The following is a 26,046-nucleotide window of genomic DNA, read 5'->3' as shown; positions in this document are numbered from 1 at the left end:
TCCTGTAAAAATGGATTAGAATGTGGGGGGGGGGGGGGCGGAATCTCAGTCGCCTTAATCTCCTCAGGAAGTGGAGATGCTGTTGTGCTTTCTTGACCAAAAAGAAGTAATGTTCAATATGTTCTATGTCAATACACTGTATAATGATTTGAACTGTATGAACAGTATGTAAGAGAAGTTTTTCACTGTATTTCAGTAACGTGACAATAACACACCAATTCCAATCCTGTTGCAAGTTTTTGTTGCGCCTCTACATGCAAATAGTTGCGCGTATGACAATAAACTTGGCCTTGACTTTGATCTATCAAATGCTCTTCAGACAACATTCATCAGTTCGCTGTTATTCAGTACTGCAAACTATTAAATCATCAATTAATACTTAAATTTTGTAACTTTTCTCAATTACTATCTGCTAAATTTCAGTTTGTTTAAATATTCACATCTACTTACCATATAATGCCACCCCAAAAGAAAGAGAAAATGACAAAAAAGGCTAGAGAGCCCCATATTACAAAGTGGTTCAGCCATGTCCAGTACCGAGTATCCAATACCAGCTGAAAAAGCAACAAAATAATGAAATTGGAAAGCTACGTAGTCAACACCAAATACTACAGCTGTTTACATGCATTACCATTCTACAGGCAGTCCCCGAGTTATGAACGTCCGACTTACGAACAACTCGTACTTACGAACGGAGGAAGGAGAACGCTGTCCGCCATTTTAACTCGGATCACGACGCCGTCCGCCATTTTAAGTCGTTGCCGTTAACACTGCATTGAGTGTGTAACTTTGTATTTGGCTTAGATCTTTCTTAGTAAGATTCACCCTGACCCCCTCCCTTTTCCAGTCAGCACCGCCCCCACTTGTCCTATTTAACCTGTCTCAGTGCGGGTGGACTTCAGGACCCGGGGGAGCTCAGGTCAGGACCCGCCGCCCGTGGCTGCTGCTGAATCCGCAGTGTTTCTGTTCCGTTGACGGAAAACGATCACGATCGAAAATAAAATGGAAATAATAAAGCGATTGGAAAGAGGTGAAACGCCATCAGTCATTGGAAAAGTGTTAGGCTACAGTCGGTCAACGATCGGAACAATTTTAAAGGATAAAGTGAGAATAATGGAGCATGTGAAAGGCCCTGCCCTGATGAAAGCTACAATTATTACTAAGCAACATACTGATATAATTATTGAAATACATATGTTTCTTAAGTGTTTTACATGCATAAAAAGGTAAAATATATACTATATACTAAGACAAACGTTTGACTAACTGACGCTAGATAATACCGAATGTACCTGTTCCGACTTAAAGACGGACTCAGGAACGGAACTCGTTCGTAACCCGGAGACTGCCTGTATACGAAATATGCTGTAAATTTGATACTCAAGTAGAAGATACTATGTAGAAAAATACCAATAGAATACAACACACACCATCTGCATGACTGAAAATCATAACTATTAAACCTTGTGTTTCCAACCACATCAGTGTATGTGGTAATATGTTATAATAGGTTATCCTAGGAATTGTCTCAAAATTTACTGATTTCCAATATATTTTTGAGAAAGCGGAAAGTTTAAAACTACAAATTCACAGAAATGAGTTCTACATGGAAATACCTCTAACAGTTGTCTAGTGACATTGCAATGTGGGAAACCAAAATGGCAAGCAACAACAATTTAAAGAGTTGACATGATCACTTGAGTCGACTACGATGTTCTTCTAAGGAGGTGACTATTTCTGGATCCTCAGGTAGTAGTAGGGGCCACATCACAAAGTGATGATAACAAAAGACTGGAGAGCCACCTTTCTTCTACATCGGCACTAGTAGAGTCACTCACCGCCCAAAACTGACCCAAACCTTAAAAGGCAAGAACACGTCATCATCTTGAGGCCTCAGTCACAAGGTCTTTGAGAACATAAAACATTTCAGGCCTTTCAGCCCATGATGTTGTGCCGACCTTTTAACCTACTCCAAGGTCAATCTAAACCTTCCCTCCCATTTTCTAACATCCATAAGCCTAAGAATTTCTTAAATGCTCCTAAAGTATCTGCCTCTACTATTATCTCTGGCAGGGTATTCCACACACCTACCACTCTTTGTGTAAAAAAACTTCTCTGACATTCCCCCTATACTTTCCTCCAATCACCTTAAAATTACGTCCCAACCCTCTTCATATTAGTATTTTTCTTGGGTTCATCGCACAAAAACAACTAGTTCGGCAATCAGCACCTCAGAAATGTCAAGCTCAAAAGATTCCTGCATCATGTGCGTTTCTTTGTGAATGTATTAAACAAGAATGCTTTAAGGGTTTACAGACTTAAGGGAGGGGTTGGAAGGAATAAATTGGGGTGGGGCTTTCTAGGTTGAAGAAATAACTTTACTGGTTCCTTGGCTATGAGTCTAAACAGTAAAAAAGCTGAAGACCTATGCTTAATTCTGGGCAATATTTCAATAATTTTGAAATATTGAAGGGAACTTATTCGATACTTTAAAAAAGTGAAGGAGGAACCAAATGTAGCATATCTAAGTTTGCTGATAAAATTAAATTAAGTAGAAAAGCAACTTCTGCAGAGATACAGAGATAGGTTAAATGAGTGGGCAAAGGTCTGGCAGATTGGATACAATGTTGGTAAATGCAAGGTCATCCACTTTGGAATGAAAAACAGAAGATCAGATTATTAAATAGTGAAAGGTCATAGTACACTATTGTGCAGAGGGGCTTGGGAGTGCTTGTGCATGGATCACAAAATTTGGTTTGCAAGTGTGTGATATGTTATCAAGAAGGCAAATGGAATGGCTCTCATTGCTAAAGGGGTAGAATTTAAGAGCAGGGTCGTTATGCTGCAACCATATACTGGTGAGGCTGCATCCAGAGTACTGCAAGCAGTTCTGGCCTCCTTACTTGAGGAAAGATACACTAGCTTTGGTGGTGGTGCAGAGGACATTCACCAGGTTGGTTCTGGAGATGATGGTGTTAGGCTTTGAGGAGAGAATGAATCACCCGGGACCATACTCACTGGAATTCATAAGAATGAGAGGGGATGTTACAGAAACATACAAAATTATGAAAGGAATGGATAAGATAGAAGCAGAAAGGTAGCTTTCTCAGGAAGGTGAGACTACAACTAGGGAACGTCACTTCAAGATACGGGGGAATCTGTGGAATTCAACCCAGGGAAACAATAGAGGCTACTTCAATAAATACACTTAAGACAGTTGGATGTGTTTTTGAATAGCAGGGGAATTAAAGATAATGGGGAAGAGCCAGATAGATGGAGCTGAGTCCAATTTTATTGAATGGAGGATCAGCCTCGATGGGCCAAATGGCCGACTCCTGCTCCAATTTCTAATGTTCTATAATAAATAAAGTTATTTTTGCTGTTGGGTCCAGAGTCTAATAATCAGAGCAAGACACTTCAGGAGTAATATTAGCTGACTTGTCTACAAGCAACACATGATAGAACATGCATGTGAACATATAATCAATATGGGCAAATGCATATGGTCATAGATCAGCATAATTTCACAGTTGTGAGCAGACTCCAAAGGGCTACATGGCGTGGTCCTGATTTTAGGGCATTACTTAACCTTGATAAGTTTGTAATATAATTAAGGCGGGACCCTGTGCAAGAAAGTTATCAAAATTAAACTCCTCAAAACATAAAAAATTCAGTGCAATTAAAAAATGTACATACCTTAAAATTAACTGTAAATACTAAAGCTGTAAAGACAATTGTACCAAAAGTCCAGTTTCCATAAATCTGTAATAGAAGACAAAATAATACATTAAACATCAACTGAATATAAGATCATATAGGAATGTAGCCAATACTTATAATTCTGTTTTCAAACCCTAAATGTGTTGAAAACGTAATAATTTAAAATCTTGTTTTATCTTCAGCTGTAGTCCACAGAATAATATTGCTGACAATACTCACTTAAAATATAATTTTCAATACAAGTTACAATGGGAGTTAAATAGCAAAACACACAAAATGCTGAAGGAACTCAGCAGGTCAGGTAGCACCTACAGAAAGGATTGAAGAATTGACGTTTTGGACCGAGACCCTTCATCAGAATATTACTTCCAGCATCTGCAGAATCTCATGTGCTTATGAGAATTAACTAAATTAAAATGCAAATTGAAATGCATCAGGCTGAATGGGTACATTCACCAAATTTCAACTGTACATAATGTTAAAATGAGTTATACTGGATTGCAAGTTCAGCCTTAAACTTACGATTTTACAAACAGCACCGAAAGTAAAATACAGGCTTTAACTAAATCCACATCCCATATGAGCTTAGGCCATGTCATTGTTCAGACTGAGAATCTGAAGATTCCCACTCCTACACAATTTGAGGGTAAGATCAAAATCAAGATAATTGCAGACACCAGAACAGTTCACTAGGCATGTTCACTACAGTCCATTTACAGTCAGAAGCAATGAGAACAAACAGCACAGGAACAGGCCCTTCCTTCGATCCACAATGTTGTGCTGAGTTAAATTAGTAATCAAATGGGCAACTAAACTAATCCCTTCTGCCTATACAATAACAATATCCTTCCATTTTCAACACTTTCATATGCCTATCTAAACGTCTCTTAAAAGTCTATAACATATCTGCCTCTACCACCACCCCAGGCAGTGCATTCCCGACACCCACCACTATGTTAAAAAAACGTGCCCCTCAATTTCCTTCAAACTTACCCCTTCTCACCTTAAATGCATGCCTTCTGGTATGAGAAATTTAAACCCTGGGTGAAATATATTGCCGTCTACTCTTTATCTCTCGCAATCTTATAAACCTCTAACAGCTCCCCCTCAGCCTCCACCACTCCAGAGAAACCAACCCAAGTTTGTCCAACCTCTCGCTATAGCACATACCCTCTAATCCAGACAGCATCCTGCTAAACCTCTCCTGCAGCCTCTACAAAGCCTCGACATCCTTCTTATAATAGAGCGACCGGAATTTTATGCAATACCCCAGATGTGGTCTAACTAGAGTTTGATAATGCTGCAACATTCTGACTTTTAAACTCAATGCTTCAACTAATAAAGGCAAGCATGTCATATGTTCTGGGAGCTATGACCTTGGACCCCGAGATCTCCCTGCTCATCAAGACTATTAAGAATTTAGCAGTTACATGCCTTACCAAAATGCAACACTGCATTTGTCCAGATTAAACTCATCTGTCATTTCGCCGCCATATTTGCAACTGATCTATATCCTGCTGCATTCTTTGTCAGCCTTCTTAATAAGATGCCAAGAAAGAAGACTCATGGAAATTCGTTAACAAGCAATTTCCAAGGAAAGGAAATCTTCAATGATAAATGACAAAAAGACAAGAATAAAAGGATATCACAACCATTTGATGAAGCAGTAAATGAAAATCTAATTTCTGTAATTCAAATGGAAGATACAAGATCAAGGTAAATCCATTATTTCAGCTTGTTCCTGCCCCACTAAACTAACACCTGCATACCTTGACTTAGTTTTATCCCCCCGGTTTGATCCCTTCCTATCTATATCTGTGACAGTTCACACGCTCTTGATCTTTTCAAAGATTTCAAGTTCCCTGGCCCCAAGCAAGACCCAACCAGTTCCCTCCACCACTACTCTCCTCTGTCTGGTGGAACATCCTCATTCTCAATAACTTATCCTTTGGCTCCCCCCACCCCCACCCCCACTTCCTCCAAAGAAAAGGTGTAGCCACGGGCACTTGCATGGGTCCCAGCTATAACTGTCTTTTTGTTGGCTGAGTGGGACAGTCTATTTTCCAAGCCTAGACTGGTGCCACTCACTGACTTTTCCTGTGCTATATCAACAACCGCATTGCTGCTGCTTCCTGCACCCAACTTCGCCTCTAACTCCCACCCTGCCCTCAAGTTTACCTGGTCTACTTCCGGCTCCTCCCTCCCCCTTTCTTGATCTCTGGAGACAGCTTATCTACTGATGTCCATTGTAAACCCACGGACTCTCACAGCTACCTGGACTATACATCTACCTACCCTGCTACTTGTAAAAATGCCAATCCCTTACTCTTAATTCCTCCGTCTGCTCTGAGGCTGATGCTTTCCACTCCAGAACGAAGATGTCCTCCTACTTCAAAGGGGCTTCCCTTCCTCCAACATCAACGCTGCTCTCAAACCACATCTCTTCTATTTTGTACGTCTGCCCTCACCCCATCCTCCCACCATACCACCAGGGATAGGGTTCCTCGACCTCACCTACCACCCCACCAGCCTCTGCGTCCAGCATATAATTCTCCAGAACTTCCACCAGCTCCAACAGGATCCCACTGCCAAGTACATGTCCCCCACACCCCAACTTTCTGCCAGGATCACTCCCTATGCGACTCTCTTGTCCGTTATTCCCTCCCCACTGATCTTCCTCCTGGCACTTATCCTTGCAAACGCCTACACCTACCCATGCACCTCCTCCCTCACTATCATTCATGGCCCAAAAGTTGACTTTGTCAACTTTGCCTGCATCTTCCACCCTGCCCTCAAATTTACCTTGTCCATTTCCGATACCTCCCCCTCCCACCCACCTTCTCGATCTCTCTGTTTCTATTTCTGGAGACAGCTTATCCACCTATGTCTATTACAAACTGACTCTCACAGTTTCCTGGACTATACCTCTTCCCACCCTGTTACTTATAAAAATGCCATCCCCCTTCTCTCAATTCCTTCGTCTGCTCTCAGCATGAGGCTTTTCATTCCAGAATGACAGAGATGTTGTCCTCCTTTAAAGAAAGGGGCTTCCATTGAGTTCAAGTGCTGTCAGGTAATGTTAAGGCTATATAAGAACTTGATCAAGCCCCACTTGGAGTACTGTGATCAGATCTGGTCACCTCACTACAGGAAGGAAGTGGATACTATAGAGAGAGTGTAGAGGAGATTTACAAGGACTTACAAGATTTACAAGCCGTTCATTCCAGGACGAAGGAGATGTCTTCCTTTTTTAAAGAAAGGGGCTTCCCTTCCTCCACCATCAACTCTGTTCTCAAACGCATCTCCCCCATTTCACGTACATCTTCTCTCACCCCATCCTCCCGCCACCCACTAACGATGGAGTTCTCCTTGTCCTCACCTATCACCCCACCAGCCTCCGGTTCCAACATATAATTCTCCGTAACTTCCGCCACCTCGAACGGGATCCCACAACCAAGCACATCTTTCCCTCCCCCCCTTTCTGCTTTCTGCAGGGATCGCTCCCTAAGCGACTCCCATGTCCATTTGTCCCCACCATCCCTTCCCACTGATCTCGCTCCCGGCGCTTATCCTTGTAAGCGGAACAAGTGCTACACATGCCCTTACACTTCCTCCCTCACCACCACTCAGGGCCCCAGAGAGTCCTTCCAGGTGAGGCGACACTTCACCTGTGAGTTGCTGGTGTGAGTGCGTCTGGTGCTCTTGGTGCAGCCTTCTATATATTGGTGAGACCCGATGCAGATTGGGAGACCATTTCACTGAACACCTACGCTCTGTCCGCCAGAGAAAGCAGGATCTCCCAGTGGCCACACATTTTAATTCCACGTCCCATTCTCATTCTGATATGTCTATACATGGCCTCTTCTACTGTCAAGATGAAGCCACACTTGGGTTGGAGGAACAACACCTTATATTCTGTCTGGGCAGCCTCCAACCTGATGGCATGAACATTGACTTCCGTTAATGCCCCTCCTCCCCTTCTTACCCCATCCCTTATTTATTACTTTTTCTTTTTTTCCCTCTCTCTGCCCCTCTCACAATAACTCCTTGCCTGCTCTCCATCTTCCTCGGGTACTCCCCTCCCCCTTTCTTTCTCCCTAGGCCTCCCGTTCCATGATCCTCTCCCTTCTCCAGCCTTATATCCCTTTTGCCAATCAACTTTCCAGCTGTTAGCTTCATCCCTCTCCCTCCTGTCTTCTCCTATCATTTCGGATCTCCCCCTCCCCCTTCCCCTTTCAAATCTCTTACTATCTCTTCTTTCAGTTAGTCCTGACGAAGGGTCTCGGCCCAAAACGTCGACTGTCACTCTTCCTAGAGATGCTGCCTGACCTGCTGCGTTCTGCCAGCATTTTGTATGTGTTGCTTGAATTTAAAGCATCTGCAGATTTCCTCATGTTTACAAGGATGTTGCCTGGATTGGAGGGCATAACTTATGAGAATAGGTTGAGTGAAGTTGGCCTTTTCTCCTTGGAACAGTGAAGGATGGAGGTGACCCAATAGAGGTGTATAAGATGATGAGGGACATTGATTGTGTTGATAGCCAGAGGCTTTTTCCCAGGATGAAATGGCTAACACAAGGAGGCATACTTTAAGGTGCTTGGAAATAGGTACTGAGGGGATGTCAGGGGTAGGTTTTTCACCCAGAGTGGTGGGTGCGTGGACTGCACTGCCAGCAACGGTGGTGGAAGCGGATACTACAGGGTCTTTTATGAGCCTCTTATATAGATACATGGAACTTAGAAAAGTAGAGGGCTATGTGCTAGGGAAATTCTAGGCAGTTTCTAGAATAGGTTACATGGTCGGCACAGCATTGTGGGCCGTTACATAATGTACTGGGTGGGCACAGGAGTACATTCAGCCAGAGACTCATTCCTCCAAGATGCAGCACAGAGCGTCATAGGAAGTCATTCCAGCCTGTGGCCATCAAACTTTACAACTCCTCCCTTGGAGGGTCAGACACCCCGAGTCAATAGGCTGGTCCTGGATTTATTTCATAATTTACTGGCATAATTTACATATTACTATTTAACTATCTATGGTTCTATTACTATTTATTATTTATGGTGCAACTGTAACGAAAACCAATTTCGCCCAGGATCAATAGACTATGACGGGCCTGTAATGTGCTGTAGATTTCCATGTTCTACCTCCACCATCAATGCTGCCCTCACCACATCTCTTCCATTTTGTGCATGTCTGCCCTCACTCAATCCGTCACCTCTACAGAGATAGAGTTCCTCTTGTCGTCACCTACCATCCCACCAGCCTCTTCATCCAGCACATAATTCTTCATAACTTCTGCCATCTTCAACGGGACCCCACCAGCAAGCATATCTTTCTCTCCCCCCCTATATTTCCTGCCTTCTGGAGGGATCGCTTTCTAAGCGACTTCCTGGTCCATTCGTCCTTCCCCACTGATCTCCCTCCTGCCATTCAACCTTAGAAGCAGGACAAGTGCTACACCTATCCCTACATCTCCTCTCTCTCTTCCATTCACTGCCCCAAACAGTCCTTCCAAGTGAGATGTCACTTCACCTGTGAGCCTGTTGGGGTCATCTATTGTATCCAGTGCTCCTGGTGTGGCCTCTTGTACATCAGTGAGACCCGACCGAGATTGGAAGACCACTTTGCCAAGCACCTATGTTCTGTCCACCAGAAAAAACATGATCTCCCGGTGGCCACCCATTTTAATTCCACTTCCAATTCCTATTCGACATGTCCATCGATGAGGCCACAGTCAGGTTGGAGGAGCAACATCTTATATTCTATCTGTGTGGCCTCCAATATGATGGCATGAACATCAATTTCTCGAATTTCCAGTAATGACGCATCCCCCACCTCTCTATTCCCCGGTCCCCTTTTCCCTCTCTCACCTTATCTCCTTGCCTGCCCATTGCCTCCCTCTGGTGCTCTTCCCTCTCTATTTCTTCCATGGCCTTCTGTCCTCTCTTATTAGATTACCTCCTCTCCAGATCTGTATCTTTTTCACCAATCAACTTCCCAGCTCTTTACTTCACCACTCCCCCCCCCACCTCCCAGTTTCATCTACCTTGTGTTTCTTCCTCCCCTCTCCCCACCTAATTCTGACTCCTCATCTTTTTTTCTCCAGTCCTGATGAAGGGTCTCATCCCATAATATCAACTGTTTACTATTTTCCATAGATGCTGCCTGGCCTGCTGAGTTCCTCCAACATTTTCTGGGTGGCTTGGATTTCTAGCATCTACCCATTTTCACTAATTTGTGATACTATTTAGGGCACTGGTTTCCAAGGTGGGCAATATTGCCCCCTCAGGGGTGGTGGGTGTTTCTAAGGGGACGATAAAGATAAAGCGGTGATGGGAAGAGCACTTGGTAGCAAGCAGGGCAGTTGAGGGACTAACAAGCCGGGGTTTAGAAAAAATCACATCAAGACTTTTGACTGCATAAAGAAATCACTGAACATAATCGTACACTGTGTGAAAAGATCTAAATGTTCTTTATTGCCTTTCCAACCTCATTTAGTGGAGTGCAGTTGCTCAACTTATTTCAAGGTAACGATACAGACTGCAACTACTGAATGTAATCCGAGACTCTTTCTGAGTGACATTCAGCTTGATGTTGAGAAGCTGATAACACTGCACCAAGCCCATCCATCTCATTGAAAGGTGAAAAGACGACAAGGAAGTGGATAGTTGGGCTACAAATGTAGGCTCTAAAATTGTGGATGAAAATTGTTTTTTTACTGTAATTAAAGAAATAATTTTATTTGTAGTTATAAAAAGATTTGACTAATTTTTCCAATTATTTCCCACTGCTTTGAATTTGCAGTTCCTATTTTCTTTCATCGTACATCACAAATAAAATTCTTTATAGTTTTTATGTAATGACCAGAAGGGGAAAGGGGGACACTGGGGATATTGTCTGGTAGCCAAGGAGCGCTAACCCAAGCAAGTTTGAGAACCACTGATTTAGAGTGGTTTGACTATTACTAATACTTTGAGTAACACTGAACCAACTGAAGAGATTATCACTTATATTTCCTGTTTATGGAACTGACAATGCTGTGTCTGCTTACAGCAGTAAATGCTTCATGTCATTACAGTATGACAGTACTTGAGAGAGGCCTTTTATTTCCAAGTAATGTTAATACATAAAAATACAAAATATTTATATAACAAAGCAAGATGGGCACTTCATGCTCATTTTAAAACAGATACATTTGTTCATGAGGTTTACACGATCAAAACTAATAAAATGACAGTCACTAATGAAAGTATTTCTCTACTGACCTGCCCCTTCCCTGAAGATAATGAATTATCATAAAGAAAATATGCTCCGAAGAAAAAGACTAGCCCATTGAAGAGTCCAAGGATGGTCCAATAAAGGAAAGGCTTCCACTGAAGCAATGCATTATCGGTAATGTTCCTGTAGAAGAGAAAAGAAAAAATCACGCACATGGCATATCTTCAAAAACGCTGCCAAGCCCAGCTACGAAATGAGGATTGTTGGTCATCCTGAAAAAATTCGAGAGCTACAGAAATGCCAACAGAAGCCCCAAACACTTCATCCCTGGGAGAGGGAGGTTGCATCAAGGGATAGGGTACACCTGGGGACAATTCAAAAAACTGGCTCTGGACAGAGGACAGTGGCAAGCTGCTGTCAGTGGTCTATGCCCCAGCAGGGATGAAGTAAGTCATCTTCAATAGAATTTCATATTCCTTCAAAACATACTAAACTTTACTAAACATACCGATAGAAAATCATCTGCTGAGAGAATTATCAGAGTGTCTCTCAACCCCCACCCCCCCAACACCCTCCAACCTATTCAGGACATATACCAGAGGCACTGTGCTTGCAGAGCCCTCAGCACTGTCAAGGTTCCCATCTGACCCAGAATGTCTTTGACCTCCCATCATCAGGCAGAAAGTACCTCAATATAAGAACAAGGGCTGTTAGGTTAGGTAACGGCTTCTTCCCCCAGGCTGTGAGACTTCTGAACGCCCTGCTACTACCCAGTACACATTATTTATAACAATGCCAGTAACACAGTAGCATTATACTGTGGTATATTTAACTATATTTCATAAATGCACTTTGTCAACTTGTAGAGTACATAAATTATTGTGTTAATAATATTTTATGTGCTGCATATGAAACTTGTACTATGCTTTGCTCTTTGGTCCCACAGGAACATTTAGCTGTATGCACGTGTACCATTCAATGACAATAAACTTGAACTCAAATCTGAAGTTTTCGGACGGACTCAGAGTCGGCTGGGGTCGGGTGCTTCCAGTGCATCGACAGTTGTCGGTGCCTGGAGGTTTATGGCAGAGAGAGTTTCTCCCTTTTGCCGCCTGCTATCGGGGACTGTCGGGAGTCGATTGGAACTTTGAGACTTTTTTATACCGTTCCAACGGTCTGTTCTTTATCAAATTATGGTATTGCTTTGCACTGCTGTAACTATATGTTATAATTATGTGGTCTTGTCAGTGTTAGTCTTTGGTTTGTCCTTTTTTTTGTGATATCACTCTGGAGGAACATTGTATCATTTCTTAATGCATGTATGCATTTCTAAATGACAATAAGCGAGGACTGAGTGTCCTCATAATCTAATCTAAATCTAAAAAAAAATGGAAGACATATTGAAGATACTTATTTGTACTTACAATGCACACAAAATGCTGGAGGAACTTTGGCAGGTCTAACAGCATCTACATAAATGAATAAAGAGTCGATGTTTCGAACCAATGCCTTCATCACGACTGGAAAGGAATAGGGAAGATGCCAAAATAATGTGGTGGGGGAGGGACAGGACGACAAACTAGAAGGAGAACACGAGGAAATCTGCAGATGCTGGAAATTCAAGCAACACACACAAAATGCTGGTGGGAACGCAGCAGGCCAGGCAGCATCTCTAGGAAGAGGTACAGTCGATGTTTCGGGCCGAGACCCTTTGTCAGGACTAACTGAAAGAAGAGATAGTAAGAGATTTGAAAGTGGGAGGGGGAGCGGGAGATCCGAAATGATAGGAGAAGACAGGAGGGGGAGGGATGGAGCCAAGAGCTGGACAGGTGATTGGCAAAAGGGTTAGGGTTAGGTGAAGCCAGGTGGGTGGAGAGGTGGGATGGAGTAGCAAGCTGGGAAGTGATAGGTGGAAAAGGTAGAAGGTTGCAGAAGGAGGAAGCTGATAGGCAAGGAGAGTGGACCATGGTACTCATAATAGTTTAAAAAAGTCAACACTTAACCATCAATATAAACCTGCAGGACTGTGATCTTTTCCTATTTCTGTTTCTAAAAACAACAGGAGAACTGCTGGTTAAGTTTATTGTCACCTGACTGTACATTGATTCAACCAAACGAAACAACGTTCTTCCTGAGCATGGTGTACCCACAGTATATACATCATGCACAGCACATAAAACAAAATCCTACCACAAATAAGTTAATAAAATATCATACAGAAATGCATGTACTACGCAGTACACGTAAACAGTAAACAGCTCGCTGTCCCAGTGATGAGACCTTGGTACCAGGGTACTCATCAGTCTCACAGCCTGAGGGAAGACGCTGTCACCAAGTCTGGCAGTCCTAGTCCTGATGCTCCTGTACCTCCTTCCAGATTGTCGTGCGCCAAAAAGATTGTAGGATAGATGCAAGGATGCTTTGGGTCCTTTCGACTAATAAACATACAACGGATAAACTGATAAACCATCTGAAGCACTCTGTGGAAACTTAATAGGAGTGCAATGCAAAATAAAACAAATGCTACACAACAGGGCCATTTAGCACAAGAAAAATTACTTTAGATAATCTGAAATACCAAACAGCCTCATCATACTTGCTATCCAAATTAGATCTCCAACAGTAATTGTTGAAATTTAGCACGAATTATTAGCAATACTCTGTCATTCACAGACTTGGGGTAGGCAAAACAGAAATGTTCATGTTGCAGCTGTACCACTGAACAATATTCCAAAAGCTTCTCAGAGATTCCTCTACTCCTTTAATGATCTGTCTGAAATTTTGTTTCACAGTTCACGTTCAAGCTGTATGGTTTGTTTTTACAAACAGAAATAGACCTCTTAGCCAACACAGTCCATTCTGCTTAGTCCGATCAACCTGCACCCCGACTACAGTGCCCCATTTGTATACTCCTCCCAACCACGTACTTATCTACATTTGTCTTAAATGTTGAAATCAGAATCAGATTTATTACCATTGACTTGTGAAATTTGTTGTTTTACAGCAGCAATACTGTGCAATACATAATAAAATACAACAAGAAATATAAATAAATTAAAAATATTAAATAACTGATAAAATATATATAAAGTAAATTTAATATTTAAATTCAATAATAATTGAACCACATTCCACCATTTCCACTGGCAGCTCATTCCACACTATAATTTTCAAATTAGGAATTGATAATTATCCACAGCAAATTAATCCTTCTGAACTGGAAGAAGGTCTGATAACAAATTGTGCTCTCTCAAAGACCAAGCACAGATAGGCTTGATGTGACAGGAGGCGCAGGAACAATATTTGGAATTGTAGAGGCATTGGGAAGTAGAATGGGATCGAAGCAGAGAACAAGAGAATCAGTGCAAGAGCAGGAGAGACAGGGAACCTGTTCTTTCTGCTCCTCATAAGTGACTGCAGAGAAAGAATGAATAACACGTCAGGAAAAAGACAGTACCTTGCCTTATACTAGTTTGAGTATATTGCATGCCGTCATGAAGAATTATTTTATTTAAAAGAACAGCCTGAAGAGGAGCTTAGGAGAATTAATGGCACCTAATGGGGCCTCCTTTGCTTGCATCTTTGGAAACAGCTCTATTTCCATCTTTAATATCTCTATTTTCCCCTTTCAGGGTTCTTTTGAAGACCGTGACCCAGAGTTACACGCTGACTACGGTTCTTTGCGGGAATGGGGCCCACTCTTAGGGTTTCACGACTGGCCACTATCCAGTATGCCAAGGGCATGGCCTAAGAGATTGGCTTGCCTTCAGAGGGCCGAGATCTCATGGCTCTGGAGACGGGCAGGTCGAAAGTTGGTGTCCGGGCAGATCAGTGTATCATGGGAGATGGAAGATCTAAGGCTGAGTGCCCAGACACCTGAGATCTTTGGGCACAGAGCTCGGAAAAGGTGATGCAATGCACCATAGTAGAATAGCAGTTAGAACAACACTATTACAACTCAGGACGTTGGAGTTCAGAGTTTAATTCAGGCATTCTCTGTTAAAAAAAACAAGTGTGTACATTCTTCCCATGACTGTGTGGGTTTCTTCTGGGTGCTCTGGCTTCCTCCACAGTCTGGTTAAAAGTTTAAAGTTCAAAGTAAATTTATTATCAGAGTACATACATGTCACTACATATAACCCTGAGGTTTATTTTCTTGTGGGCATACTCAATAAACCCATAATACAATCCATAGCTGCATTAATTTGAATGTTCAACCAGTGTGCACAAAACAACAAACTATGCAAATACGAAATAATAATGACAATTAAATAAGCAATGAATATTGAGAACATGAGATGAAGAGACCTTAAATGCATGTCTGTAGGGTGCGGGAACATTTCAATGACGGGGCAAGTGAAGCTATCCCCTTGGGTTAAAGAGTCTGATGGTTGAGGGGTAATAACTATTCCTGAACCTGGCGGTGTGGACCCTGCGGCTCCTGTACCTCTTTCCTGATGGCAGCAGCAAAAAGAGATCGTGACCTGGGCAGTGGGGCTCCCTGGCGATGGATGCTGTCTTCCTGTGACAACACTTTGTGCAGATGTGCTCGATGGTCAGTAGGTTAATTAGTCATTGTAAGTTGCCCTGTAATTAGCCTAGGATTGAATAGGTGGGCTGCTGGATGGTAAAGCTTGTTGGGCCGGAAGGGCCTGTTCCACGCTGTATAAATAAATAAAATACAGACAAGAGTCTCTTCACAGGTGCCAATTATGGTGCACTTGAGAAGCATGTGACTTTCTTTCCACATTAGCTCCAACAGCGATTCATTGTTCCAAAATTAACATAAACTGGATTTCTAACAGATGAATTCAGATATTGCAATACTTGTGTAAGGATACACACAGAATGCTGGAGGAACTCAGCACGGCCGAATCTATGGATGGGGAATTAACAGTCGGTTTTTGAGGCCAAGACCCTTCATTAGGACCCAAAACATCAGCTGTTTATTCCCCTCCATAGATGCTGCCTGATCTGCTGAGTTCCTCCAGCTTTTTGTGTGTGTTGCTCAGGACTTCCAGCACCTGCAGAACCTCTTGTGGTTTTTGTTATTTGAAGAGCAAAATCTTTTTAACAAGCTGTTAGGGTGTAAGCAAGCAACAACACCTTTTCTATAGAAATATTCTGAACCATGAGTATGCTTAAAAAAGTACAGTGAGATCACAAGCAGCTTAACAGGTTTATTAGCCCTTAAGCCTTGTTGCCCTGTGTGCTATGTCATGGTATTTGTTTGCTAGTTTCATAATCTACATCAGGAACTGCAACTGAATCTTCAATAAAGAGAAATGCTACTAACCTGTAGAGGGAGGGCTCTTTTCTCAGCCTTTCAATGTTTATATGTTGTTCCAGCAGGCTGTACAGCAGGATTGGCAGAGAAGTGAAGCTGATATTATAAAGAGTGAGATAAGTTGCATCATAGAGTGGCTTGTGAGAAAAAGAGAGAAAGAGAAAATTATAAATAGTTTAGTATAAAATTCTGCAAAAAGCAAAGCAGTAAATCAAAAATAAAATAAATTGAATTGCTCAGTTTTAGGTGTACAGTTCACAGGAGGATCTAGGAATAGGGATTAGTGGTAGTGGTGGTGGTGGTGGGGGGGAGAGGTAAAGAAATTATTAGACCATATTAAGACACAAGAGCAGAATTAGACAATTTGGCCCATCGAGTCTGTTCTGACGTTCCCCCAAGACTGATGTATTATCCCCTCTCAACTCCATTCTCCATTCAACTTCTCCCCATGACATTTGACGCTTTGGCAATTCAAGAACCCGCTAACCTCCGATTTAAATATACCCAATGACTTGGCATCCACAACCATCTGTGGCAATGAGTATTAAGTTGATGAAATATGAAAACAGATCACAATTTAGGTTCAATTTGAAAACCATGGCTCCCAGCAGTCAAAATTCACCTATAGAGTCAAGGGCAAGTTCACAAACCTTTCAGTCATTCTCCACACCAAAACTGTATTATAAACTGATAGAATAATACTCACCTGCTGTGAAAATCCACAGAAGAATTGGTATAAAAACTGAGGTAAAATGAAGCAAAGATTCTGCAAAATAAAATGAACATCACATAAATTTTGTAATTCACCACGATAACATTAATGAATTGTTACCTTATTGTTAAGCAAATTATTCAACTGATTTGGATATGACATCATGGGAAAATTTGTCCTTGTTATACCCTTCAAAGTTGAAGATATATAACCACAATGAAGAGTTACAAATTGTTACATTATCAGAGCATGTTAAAAGACAAAGGAGCAGAATTAGGATATTCAGCCATTGAGTCTGCTCCACTATTCCAACATGGCTGATTTATTATCAACCCCATTCTTATGCCTTCGCTCCGTAACCTGTGGTCCTGACTAATCAATAACCTTTCAATCTCTGCTTCAAATATATCCAATGACTTGTCCTCCACAGGCACATTATCAACAAATAGAAATTCAGTATTCAAATATTTTAACCCTAAGACTTCTGGGCAGTCTTGAGAATGTCCCAAATGCCTTAGATTGATACATTTAGAGTCAGTCATTGAAAAGCACAGCACAGGAACAGACCCTTCGACCCACTAAGTCCATGCCAAAACCATTTAAGCTGCTTACTCTCATCAATCTGCGCTGGGACCATGGCCCTCCATACCCCTACTGTCCATGTACCTATCCAAACTTCGCTTAAACATTGAAATCGAGCTTGCATGCATCACTTGGGCTGGCAGTTCATTCAACACTCTCATGGCCCCTCTGAGTGAAGAAATTTCACCTCATGTTCCCCGTAAACTTCTCACCTTTCACCCTTAACCCGTTACCTCTGGTTGCAGTCCCACCCAACCTCAGTGGAAAAAGCCTGCTTGCATTTACTGAAACTACACCACTCATAACTTTGTATACTTCTATCAAGTCTCCTTTTAATTTCCTACTCTGTAAGGAATAAAGTCCGAACCTATTCAATCTTTCCTTATAACTCATGTCCTCCAGATCCGACAACATCCTTGTAAATTTTCTCTGCACTCTTTCAATCTTGGTTACATCTTTCCTGTAGGTAGGTGACCAAAACTACACAGAATACCCCAAATTAGGCCTCACCATCATCTTATACAATTTCAACATAACATCCCATCTTCTGTACTCAATACTTGCGATTTATGAAGGTCAATGTGCCAAAGGCTTTCTTTACGACCCTATCTATGTGTGATACCACTTTCAATGAATTATGTACCTGTATTCCCTGATCCCTTTACTCTACCACACTCCTCAGTGCCCTTCATTCACTATGTAAGACCTACCCTCATTGGTCTGACTGAAGTGCAAAACACCTCACACTTGTTTGGATTGAATTCCATTGGCCATTTTTCAGCCCATTTTCCCAGCTGATGCAGATCCCTCTGTAAGCCTCTTCCTCACTATCCGCTACACCCCCATAATGTACAAATTTGCAGATCCAGTTAACCACATTATCATCCAGACTGTTGATATAGATGACAAACAACAACAGACATAGCACCAATCCCTGCAGCACTCTATTAGTCACAGGCCTCCAGTCAGAGAGGCAACCATTTATTACCACTCTCTGGCTTCTCTCACAAAGCCAACGTCTAATCCAATTTACTACCTCATTCTGAATGTTGAGCGACTGAAGCTTCTAGAACAATCTCCAAGCAGGACCTTGTCAGATGCTTTGTTAAAGTCCAGGTAGACAACATCATTGCTTTGCCTTCATTCACTTTCCTGGTAACTTCCTCAAAAAACCCTACAAGATTGGTTAGATATGACCAACCATGCACAAAGCCATGCTGACTAACCTTAATCAGTCCACATCAATCCAAATACTTACAGTATACATTCGGTCCCTTAGAATATCTTCCATTAACTTTCTCACTGCTGTTGTCAGACTCACCATCCTATAATTTCCTGGTTTAAGTTTAGAGCCTTTCTCAAACAGTGGAACAACACTGGCAACCCTCCAATCCCCCAGCACCACACCTGTTGCCAAGGACGATTTAAATATCTATGCTAGCATCTGGCAATTTCTGAAATTGCCACCTGTAAGGTCTGAGGGAACATCTTGTCATACCCTGGGGCTTTGCCTACCCTGATTACCCCTCCTCTGTAATCTGTATAGGGTCCAAGAAGTGGACGCAAATCACAAAATAATCTGCAGATGCTGGGGTCAAAGCAACACTCACAACACGCTGGAGGAACTCAGCAGGTCAGGCAGTATCCGTGGAAAAGATCGGTTGACGTTTCGGGCCGGAACCCTTCGTCAGGACTGAAGAAGGAAGGGGCAGAGGCCCTATAAAGAAGGTGGGGGGAGAGTGGGAAGGAGAAGGCTAGTAGGTTCCAGGTGAAAAACCAGTGAGGGGAAAGGGGGTGGGGGAGGGAAAGCAGGCAGGGGATAGGCAGGAAAGGTGAAAAAATAGGGGAAAACACAATGGGTAGTAGAAGGAGGCGGAACCATGAGGGAGGTGATAGGCAGCTGGGGGACGGGGGGGGCAGAGTGACAAGGGATAGGAGAAGGAGGGGGAGAGAATTATCAGAAGTTGGAGAATTCTATGTTCATACCAAGGGGCTGGAGACTACCTAGACGGTATATGAGGTGTTGCTCCTCCAACCTGAGTTTAGCCTCATCATGGCAGTAGAGGAGGCCATGTATGGACATATCTGAATGGGAGTGGGAAGCAGAGTTGGAGTGGGTGGCTACTGGGAGATCCTGGGAGAAGTGGATGCTGTTTTGCCTCACTTCTATAGACTCTGTATCTGTCTCCTGAGTAAATACAGATGCAAACACAATTAATTATAAATCTCCCTCATCTCTTTTGGCTCTACACATGGATTACCATTCTGACCTTCCAGAGGTCCAATTTCATCCCTTACAATTCCTTTTGCTCTTAATATAGCTGTAAAATCCCATAGGATTCTCCTTCACATTGTCTGCTAGGGTAACCTCATGCTTTCTTTCAGCCCTCCTGATTTCTTTAAGTGTTTCTTGCACTTCTTACACATCATAAGCACCCCTTTTGTTCCTCCCTGCTATGCACCTGTTTTTTAAACCAGGACTTCAATATCTCTTAAAAACCAAGACTCCCTACACTTGTCATCCTTGCCTTTTATTCTGACAGGCACATAGAAGCTTCGTACTTTCAAAATTTCAACTTTTGAAGGCCTCCCACTTACCATGTACTACTTTACCAAAGAGCTGCCTGTCCCAATCCATACTTGCCAGATCCTTTCTGATGCCATCAAAAATGGTCTTTCTTTAATTCAGAATCTCAACCCACAAACCAGACCCATCCTTTTGCATATTTACTTTGAAACTAATCGCATTATGATCACTGGATGAAAAGTGTTCCCCTACATAAATTTCTGTCACCTGCCCTGTCTCATTCCCTAACAGCAGATCAAGCATCGCACACTCTCTCATTGGACTTAACGTACTGACTAAGGAAACTTCCCTGAACACATTTGAGAAACTCCATCCCATCTAGTCCTTTTACAGTATGGGAGTCCCAGTCAATACATGGAAAGTTAAAATCACCTCTATATCAGCCTTATGTTTCTTGAAACAATATGCAATCTATCTACAACTTTGTTCCTCTAATTGCCGGGGACTGTTCGTTGGCCTGTAATATTGTCCCATTAACATGGTCATACCTTTCTTATTCCTCAGTTCCACCCATAACGCTTCACTAGATGAGTTTTCCAGTCAGTACTGAGCACTGCTGTGGTATTTTCCCTTCCTTTAATCACTCCTGCTGTGTCATGTATAAAACAACAGAACCCCGGAATAATGAATTGCCAGTCCTGCCCCTCCTGCAACCAAGTCTCACTAATGGCTACAATACCAAAATTCCAGATGTTAATCCATGCCCTGAACTCACCTGCCTTTCCTAGGATACTTCTTGCATTGAAATATACGCAGCTCATACAAAGTCAGGAATCGTAAGGTTGAGTCTCTCTCTCTCTCTCTGGCTATCCATTCCATAGGATGATGATGGTTCCTTTCAGTCAGTTAGTGGGGTTTATACCCCACTCCTCAGAAAGGAACAATGTGTGCGTGAATGGACTTTAGGCGAGTAGGGGTTTGCACAGGTCCAGACCCACCCTCTCGGCATCCCCTCCCGGATCCAGCGGCATGGTGGGGTCCAAGACGGCCGGGGAAAAGTTCTGTTGCAGTGAATGGCCAGACCAAGCTTCGATGCAAGGGATGCCCTTTCAGCACTTCACGGCACGTGTTTTCTAGATGGCCTTTGACCCTACAAGAGGGTTCATCCACCCTTTGACAGGTCTTGTTTTTCGTCCTGCAGGATGTCCAGCCACCCTCCTCACCAGGCAAGCCTGGTGGGGGAGCCGGTTTAGTCACCGACCACCCGACCATGCGACAGCTAGTATCAGGTTACATAGTACCCGTAGCACTCAGACCAGTGTCACTAGTTGCACCATACTCTACCTTTTGATTCCTGACTTTGTATGAGGTCTTACCAACATCTGTCTCCACAACCTTCCATTAACTGTTCTGGCGCTCTGGTTCCCAATCCCTGCAACTCTAGTTTAAACCCCACCATGCAGCATTGGCAGACCACCCCGCTAGGATATTAGTCCTCTTCCAGTTCAGGTGTTAACCATCTCTTCTGTACAGATCCCACCTTCCCTGGAGTAGAGCCCAATGATCCTCCTACACCAATTTTTTAGCCACATGTTAAATTGTATAACCTTCATATTTCTGGGTTCACTAGCATGTAGCACAGGTAGCAATCCTGAGATCACAACCTTGAAGGTCCTGCCTTTCAGCTTAGCACCTTTGTTTATTTCAACCCACTCACAGTAACACAAAGACATTTCACTATTGGTAACGATGAAAATTAAAGCACATACGTTGGTATTTTACTTAGGATGTAATGCGTGCTCCTGGGAATGAGCAATTTAACTGAATCAATTTCAGAAGGGATCATCCTGCACCAATAGTGTGTTCACTTTGGATTACCAAATTCATGAGTAAGCTGGTAAGGTGGTAACCTTTAATGATTTTATTTTTGTTTTCTTTCTTACATTACATTCCTTACCCTAACCTACCCTTTTTCTATTATCCTCTCACCCAATCTCCAGACCAACGACACCATAATGGATCTGTAATCTGCAGTAAGTAGTTACCATTCAATTTGATATCACAACATTTCATAGCATTGCGAGCACAGTCCCGTTTAACCCTGCTTCTCGATTCTCCTTATCCAAGACATTCACTTTACACACCACTGTGGATTCCAGTTAACTGGACCATTGGTTAAATAGGGTAGCATCTTATTGGGGATAATTAGACCATAAGTAATATGAGCCGAATTAGGCCATTTGGCCCATCGAGTGAGTCTGCTCTGCCACTCAATCATGGCTGATCCTTTTTCCCTCCTCAGCCCCACCCCCAGCCTTCTCCCCATAACCTTCTGATGCCGTGTCCAATGAAGAACCAAGCAAGCTCTGCCTTAAGTACACCCAATGACCTGGCCTCCACGGCTGCCTGTGGCAATAAATTCCACAAATTCACCACCTTCTGGATAATCAGAATCAGGTTTATTATCACTGGCATGTGACGTGAAATTTGTTAACTTAGCAGCAGCAGTTCAATACAATACATGATCTAGCAGAGAGAGAAAAAAATAATAAATAAAACATAATAATAAATAAACAAGTAAATCAATTAAGTATATTGAATAGATTTTTAAAAATGTGCAAAAACAGAAATACTGTATATTTAAAAAAGTGAGGTAATGTCCAAAGCTTCAATTTAGGAATCAGATGGCAGAGGGGAAGAAGATGTTCCTGAATTGCTGTGTGTGTGCCTTCAGGCTTCTGTATCTCCTACCTGATGGTAACAGTGAGAAAAGGACATGTCCTGGGTGCTGGAGGTCCTTAATAATGGACACTACCTTTCTCAGACACCGCTCCCTAAAGATGTCCTGGGTACTTTGTAGGCTAGTTCCCAAGATGGAGCTGACTAGATTTACAACATTCTGCAGCTTCTTTCAGTCCCGTGCAGTAGCCCCTCCATACCAGACAGTGATGCAGCCTGTCAGAATGCTCTCCACAGTACAACTATAGAAGTTTTTGAGCATATTTGTTGACATGCCAAATCTCTTCAAACTCCTAACTACATCGATATGTTGGGACCAGGTTAGATCCTTACAGATCTTGACACCCAGGACCTTGAAGCTGCTCACTCTTTCCACTTCTGATCCCTCTATGAGGATTGGTACGTGTTTCTTCGTCTTACCCTTCTGGAAGTCCATAATCAGCTTTTTCATCTTACTGACGTTGAGTGCCAGGTTGTTGCTGCAGCACCATTCCACTAGTTGGCATATCTCACCCCTGTACACCCTCTCATCACCACCTGAAATTCTACCAACAATGGTTGTATCATCAGCAAACTTATAGATGGTATTTGAGCTATGCCTAGCCACAAAGTCATGTGTATACAGAAAGTAGAGCAGTGGGCTAAGCACACACCTGAGGTGCGCCAGTGTTGATCGTCAGTGAGGAGGATATGTTATCACCAATCCACACAGACTGTGGTCTTCTGGTTAGGAAGTCGAAGTTCCAATTGCAGAGGGAGGTACAGAGGCCCAGGTTCTGCAACTTCTCAGTCAAGATTGTGGTAATGATGGTATTAAATGCTGAGCTGTAGTCGATGAACAGCATCCTGACGTAGGTGTTTGTGTTGTCCAGGTGGTCTAAAGCCCTGTGGAGAGCCATTGAGATTGCGTCTACCATTGACCTATTGTCTGCATCTCTGTTTTAAATGGACGCCCTCTATCATCCTGAGGGCCCTCTTGTCCTAGACTCCTCCACCATAGGAAACATCCTCTCCACATCTACTGTGTCAAAGGTTTTTTTTTAGTTATATAAAGAGTAAAAGGGAGGTGAGAGTTAAATGATGCTGGTGAGGTAGTAATGGTGGACAAAAAATGGCAGTTGAACTTAATGGGTATTTTACATCTGTCTTCACTGTGGAAGACACTAGCAGTGTGCCAGAGGTCCCGGAGTGTCAGGGAGTAGGAGTGTGTGTCATTGCTATTACAAAGGAAAAAGTGCTAGGCTTGAGAGAGGTTGCTGAAAAGATAACGGAAGGATTGGTCATGATCTTTCAAGAATCACTTGATTCTGGCAAGGTCCCGGGGGACTGGAAGATTGCAAATGTCACTCCACTCTAAGAAGGGAGGAAGGCAGACCAATGGCACTATTATAAGTTCAAAGTAAATTTATTATCAGATATGTGTTACCATATTCACTTTCTTCCAGGTATTCACAGAAAATACAAAAAAAACACAATAGAATCAATAAAAAATTGCACACAAAATGGGCAAACAGGCATAGTTTGCACTTTGGTGTTTGATTGTTGGGGTTTTTTGTATTGCTATATTTACGCTCTATTCTTGGTTGGTGCAGCTATAACAAAACCAAATTTCCCTCGGGATTAATATAGTATATCTATCTATCTATCTAATTTGCAAATACAAACAATAGAACAAAAATAACAAATAAATAATACATATTAAGTCCATTTGTTGTGAAACCAGTTCAGTGTCGAGGACAGCGAAACTATTCCCTCTGGTTGAGGGGTAATAGCTTTCCTGAATCTAGTAGTGTGGGACCTACAGCTGCTGTACTTCCTTCCGGAAGGCAGTAGCAAGAAGAGATCATGGCCTGGATAGTGGGGATCCTTGACGATGGATGCTGCTTTACTGTGTCAGCACTCCACGTAAATGTGATCAATGGTGGGGAGGGCTTTTCCTGTGATGGAGTTGGCTGGTATCCACCACTTTCTATAGCTCTTTCTATCCTGGGCACTGGGGTGAGTGAAGTTGAATGACGTTATCCCCTCTGGTTCAAGGGCCTGATGGTTGAGGGGTAATAACTGTTCCTGACACTAGTGGTGTGGATCCTACGGTTCCTGTACCTCCTTCCTGACGGCAACAGTAAGAAGAGAGCATGACACGGGTGATGGGGGCTGAATGTAACTTACAAATTATGAAGTTAACAGGATAAGAGAACAAGCTCAGCTACAATACTCTTAGAACTTAGATCTCACTATGAACTGAGCTGTAAGCTCATATCTATTTAAGAAGTGTCGTGTTGCTGCAATTAACTGGAACACAAACATTCACTTGTACATTTACAAAATGCTTTAGTGCAAAGATAAGGCAGTGAGAGCCAAACACTCAAATGGTGTCAAGATAAATCTATTTCAACATGCTTCAGTGTCTTAGATTAAAAATAAATTACTAAGTATTTGAGTGCCTTCTCATTATCCGGCTGATCCACTGGAATTAGTAATATAGAGATCAGGTTCAAACCTGCAGCCAAATTTGCGAGCTTCAAGTCAATCAATCTGTCCTTTCTATTGAACATCTAAGTCAAAGCTGATAAGTGCAGATAAATATCCCTGCCATAGGTGATAACCATTATAAATGACACCACTGCCATGACCTCTGCTTTTAATATAATGGTCAGAAAATTAATAGGAAAAACCACAAGAACAATTGGGAGAAAAAAGCAGGGTACAGATTGGATAACTATCCGGCTTAACCATCTTTTCAGAACCTTTCCATCAGCTGCTGGGCTTTGAGTGATACAGTGCGAGTACATCAGCAAGAGAATTCAAGATGTTAGATATTCTTGAAGACAGAACACTTTGATTGACCAGCTCCGCTGCTAAACTTACCACACAAATTACCAACACACAGGGTATTCTGCCCCTGAAGGCTGCTCAATTCTCTAATATCGGAGCAGATCTATAAGAGCAAAACTGGGCCATATAGCCCATCAAGTCTGCTATGCCATTTGGTCATTCCCCCTCAACTCCATTCTCCTGCCTTCTCTGAATGCTACAACCATTTCAAGGGGGGTAAGCATCCAAAAAAATTCCTCATTCTTTCAAATAATCTACTATGCTTAGACATAAACGCAAGAAATTCAGCAGATATTGCAAATCAGTGCAACACACACAAAATGGACAGTTGGATGATTGGGAAGCTTTTAAAATCTAACAAAAGGCAACTAAGAAGGTCTAAGAAGGAAAAAGATGAAATATGAGGGCAGACTAGCCAATAAT

General features: G+C 42.4%; 1 protein-coding gene across 5 annotated transcripts in view; it reads right to left on the bottom strand.

The window, feature by feature from the left end:
• Positions 1-26,046, bottom strand: part of atp11c (ATPase phospholipid transporting 11C) — a 214,362-nt gene that overhangs the window by 26,935 nt on the left and 161,381 nt on the right. For all 5 annotated transcript variants that reach the window (XM_063061160.1, XM_063061161.1, XM_063061164.1 and 2 more), the window contains 5 exons: positions 16,935-16,994; positions 16,238-16,365; positions 10,989-11,124; positions 3,697-3,762; positions 451-554 (listed from right to left, as the gene is read on the bottom strand). In XM_063061160.1, the coding sequence (XP_062917230.1) occupies positions 451-554; positions 3,697-3,762; positions 10,989-11,124; positions 16,238-16,365; positions 16,935-16,994 (494 nt within the window). The remainder of the gene's footprint in view (positions 1-450; positions 555-3,696; positions 3,763-10,988; positions 11,125-16,237; positions 16,366-16,934; positions 16,995-26,046) is intronic.

Source organism: Mobula hypostoma, chromosome 10, assembly GCF_963921235.1.
Source record: "Mobula hypostoma chromosome 10, sMobHyp1.1, whole genome shotgun sequence".
In the NCBI taxonomy this organism is placed as follows: Eukaryota; Metazoa; Chordata; class Chondrichthyes; order Myliobatiformes; family Myliobatidae; genus Mobula; species Mobula hypostoma.
This window is presented reverse-complemented; position numbering and strand designations above follow the sequence as displayed.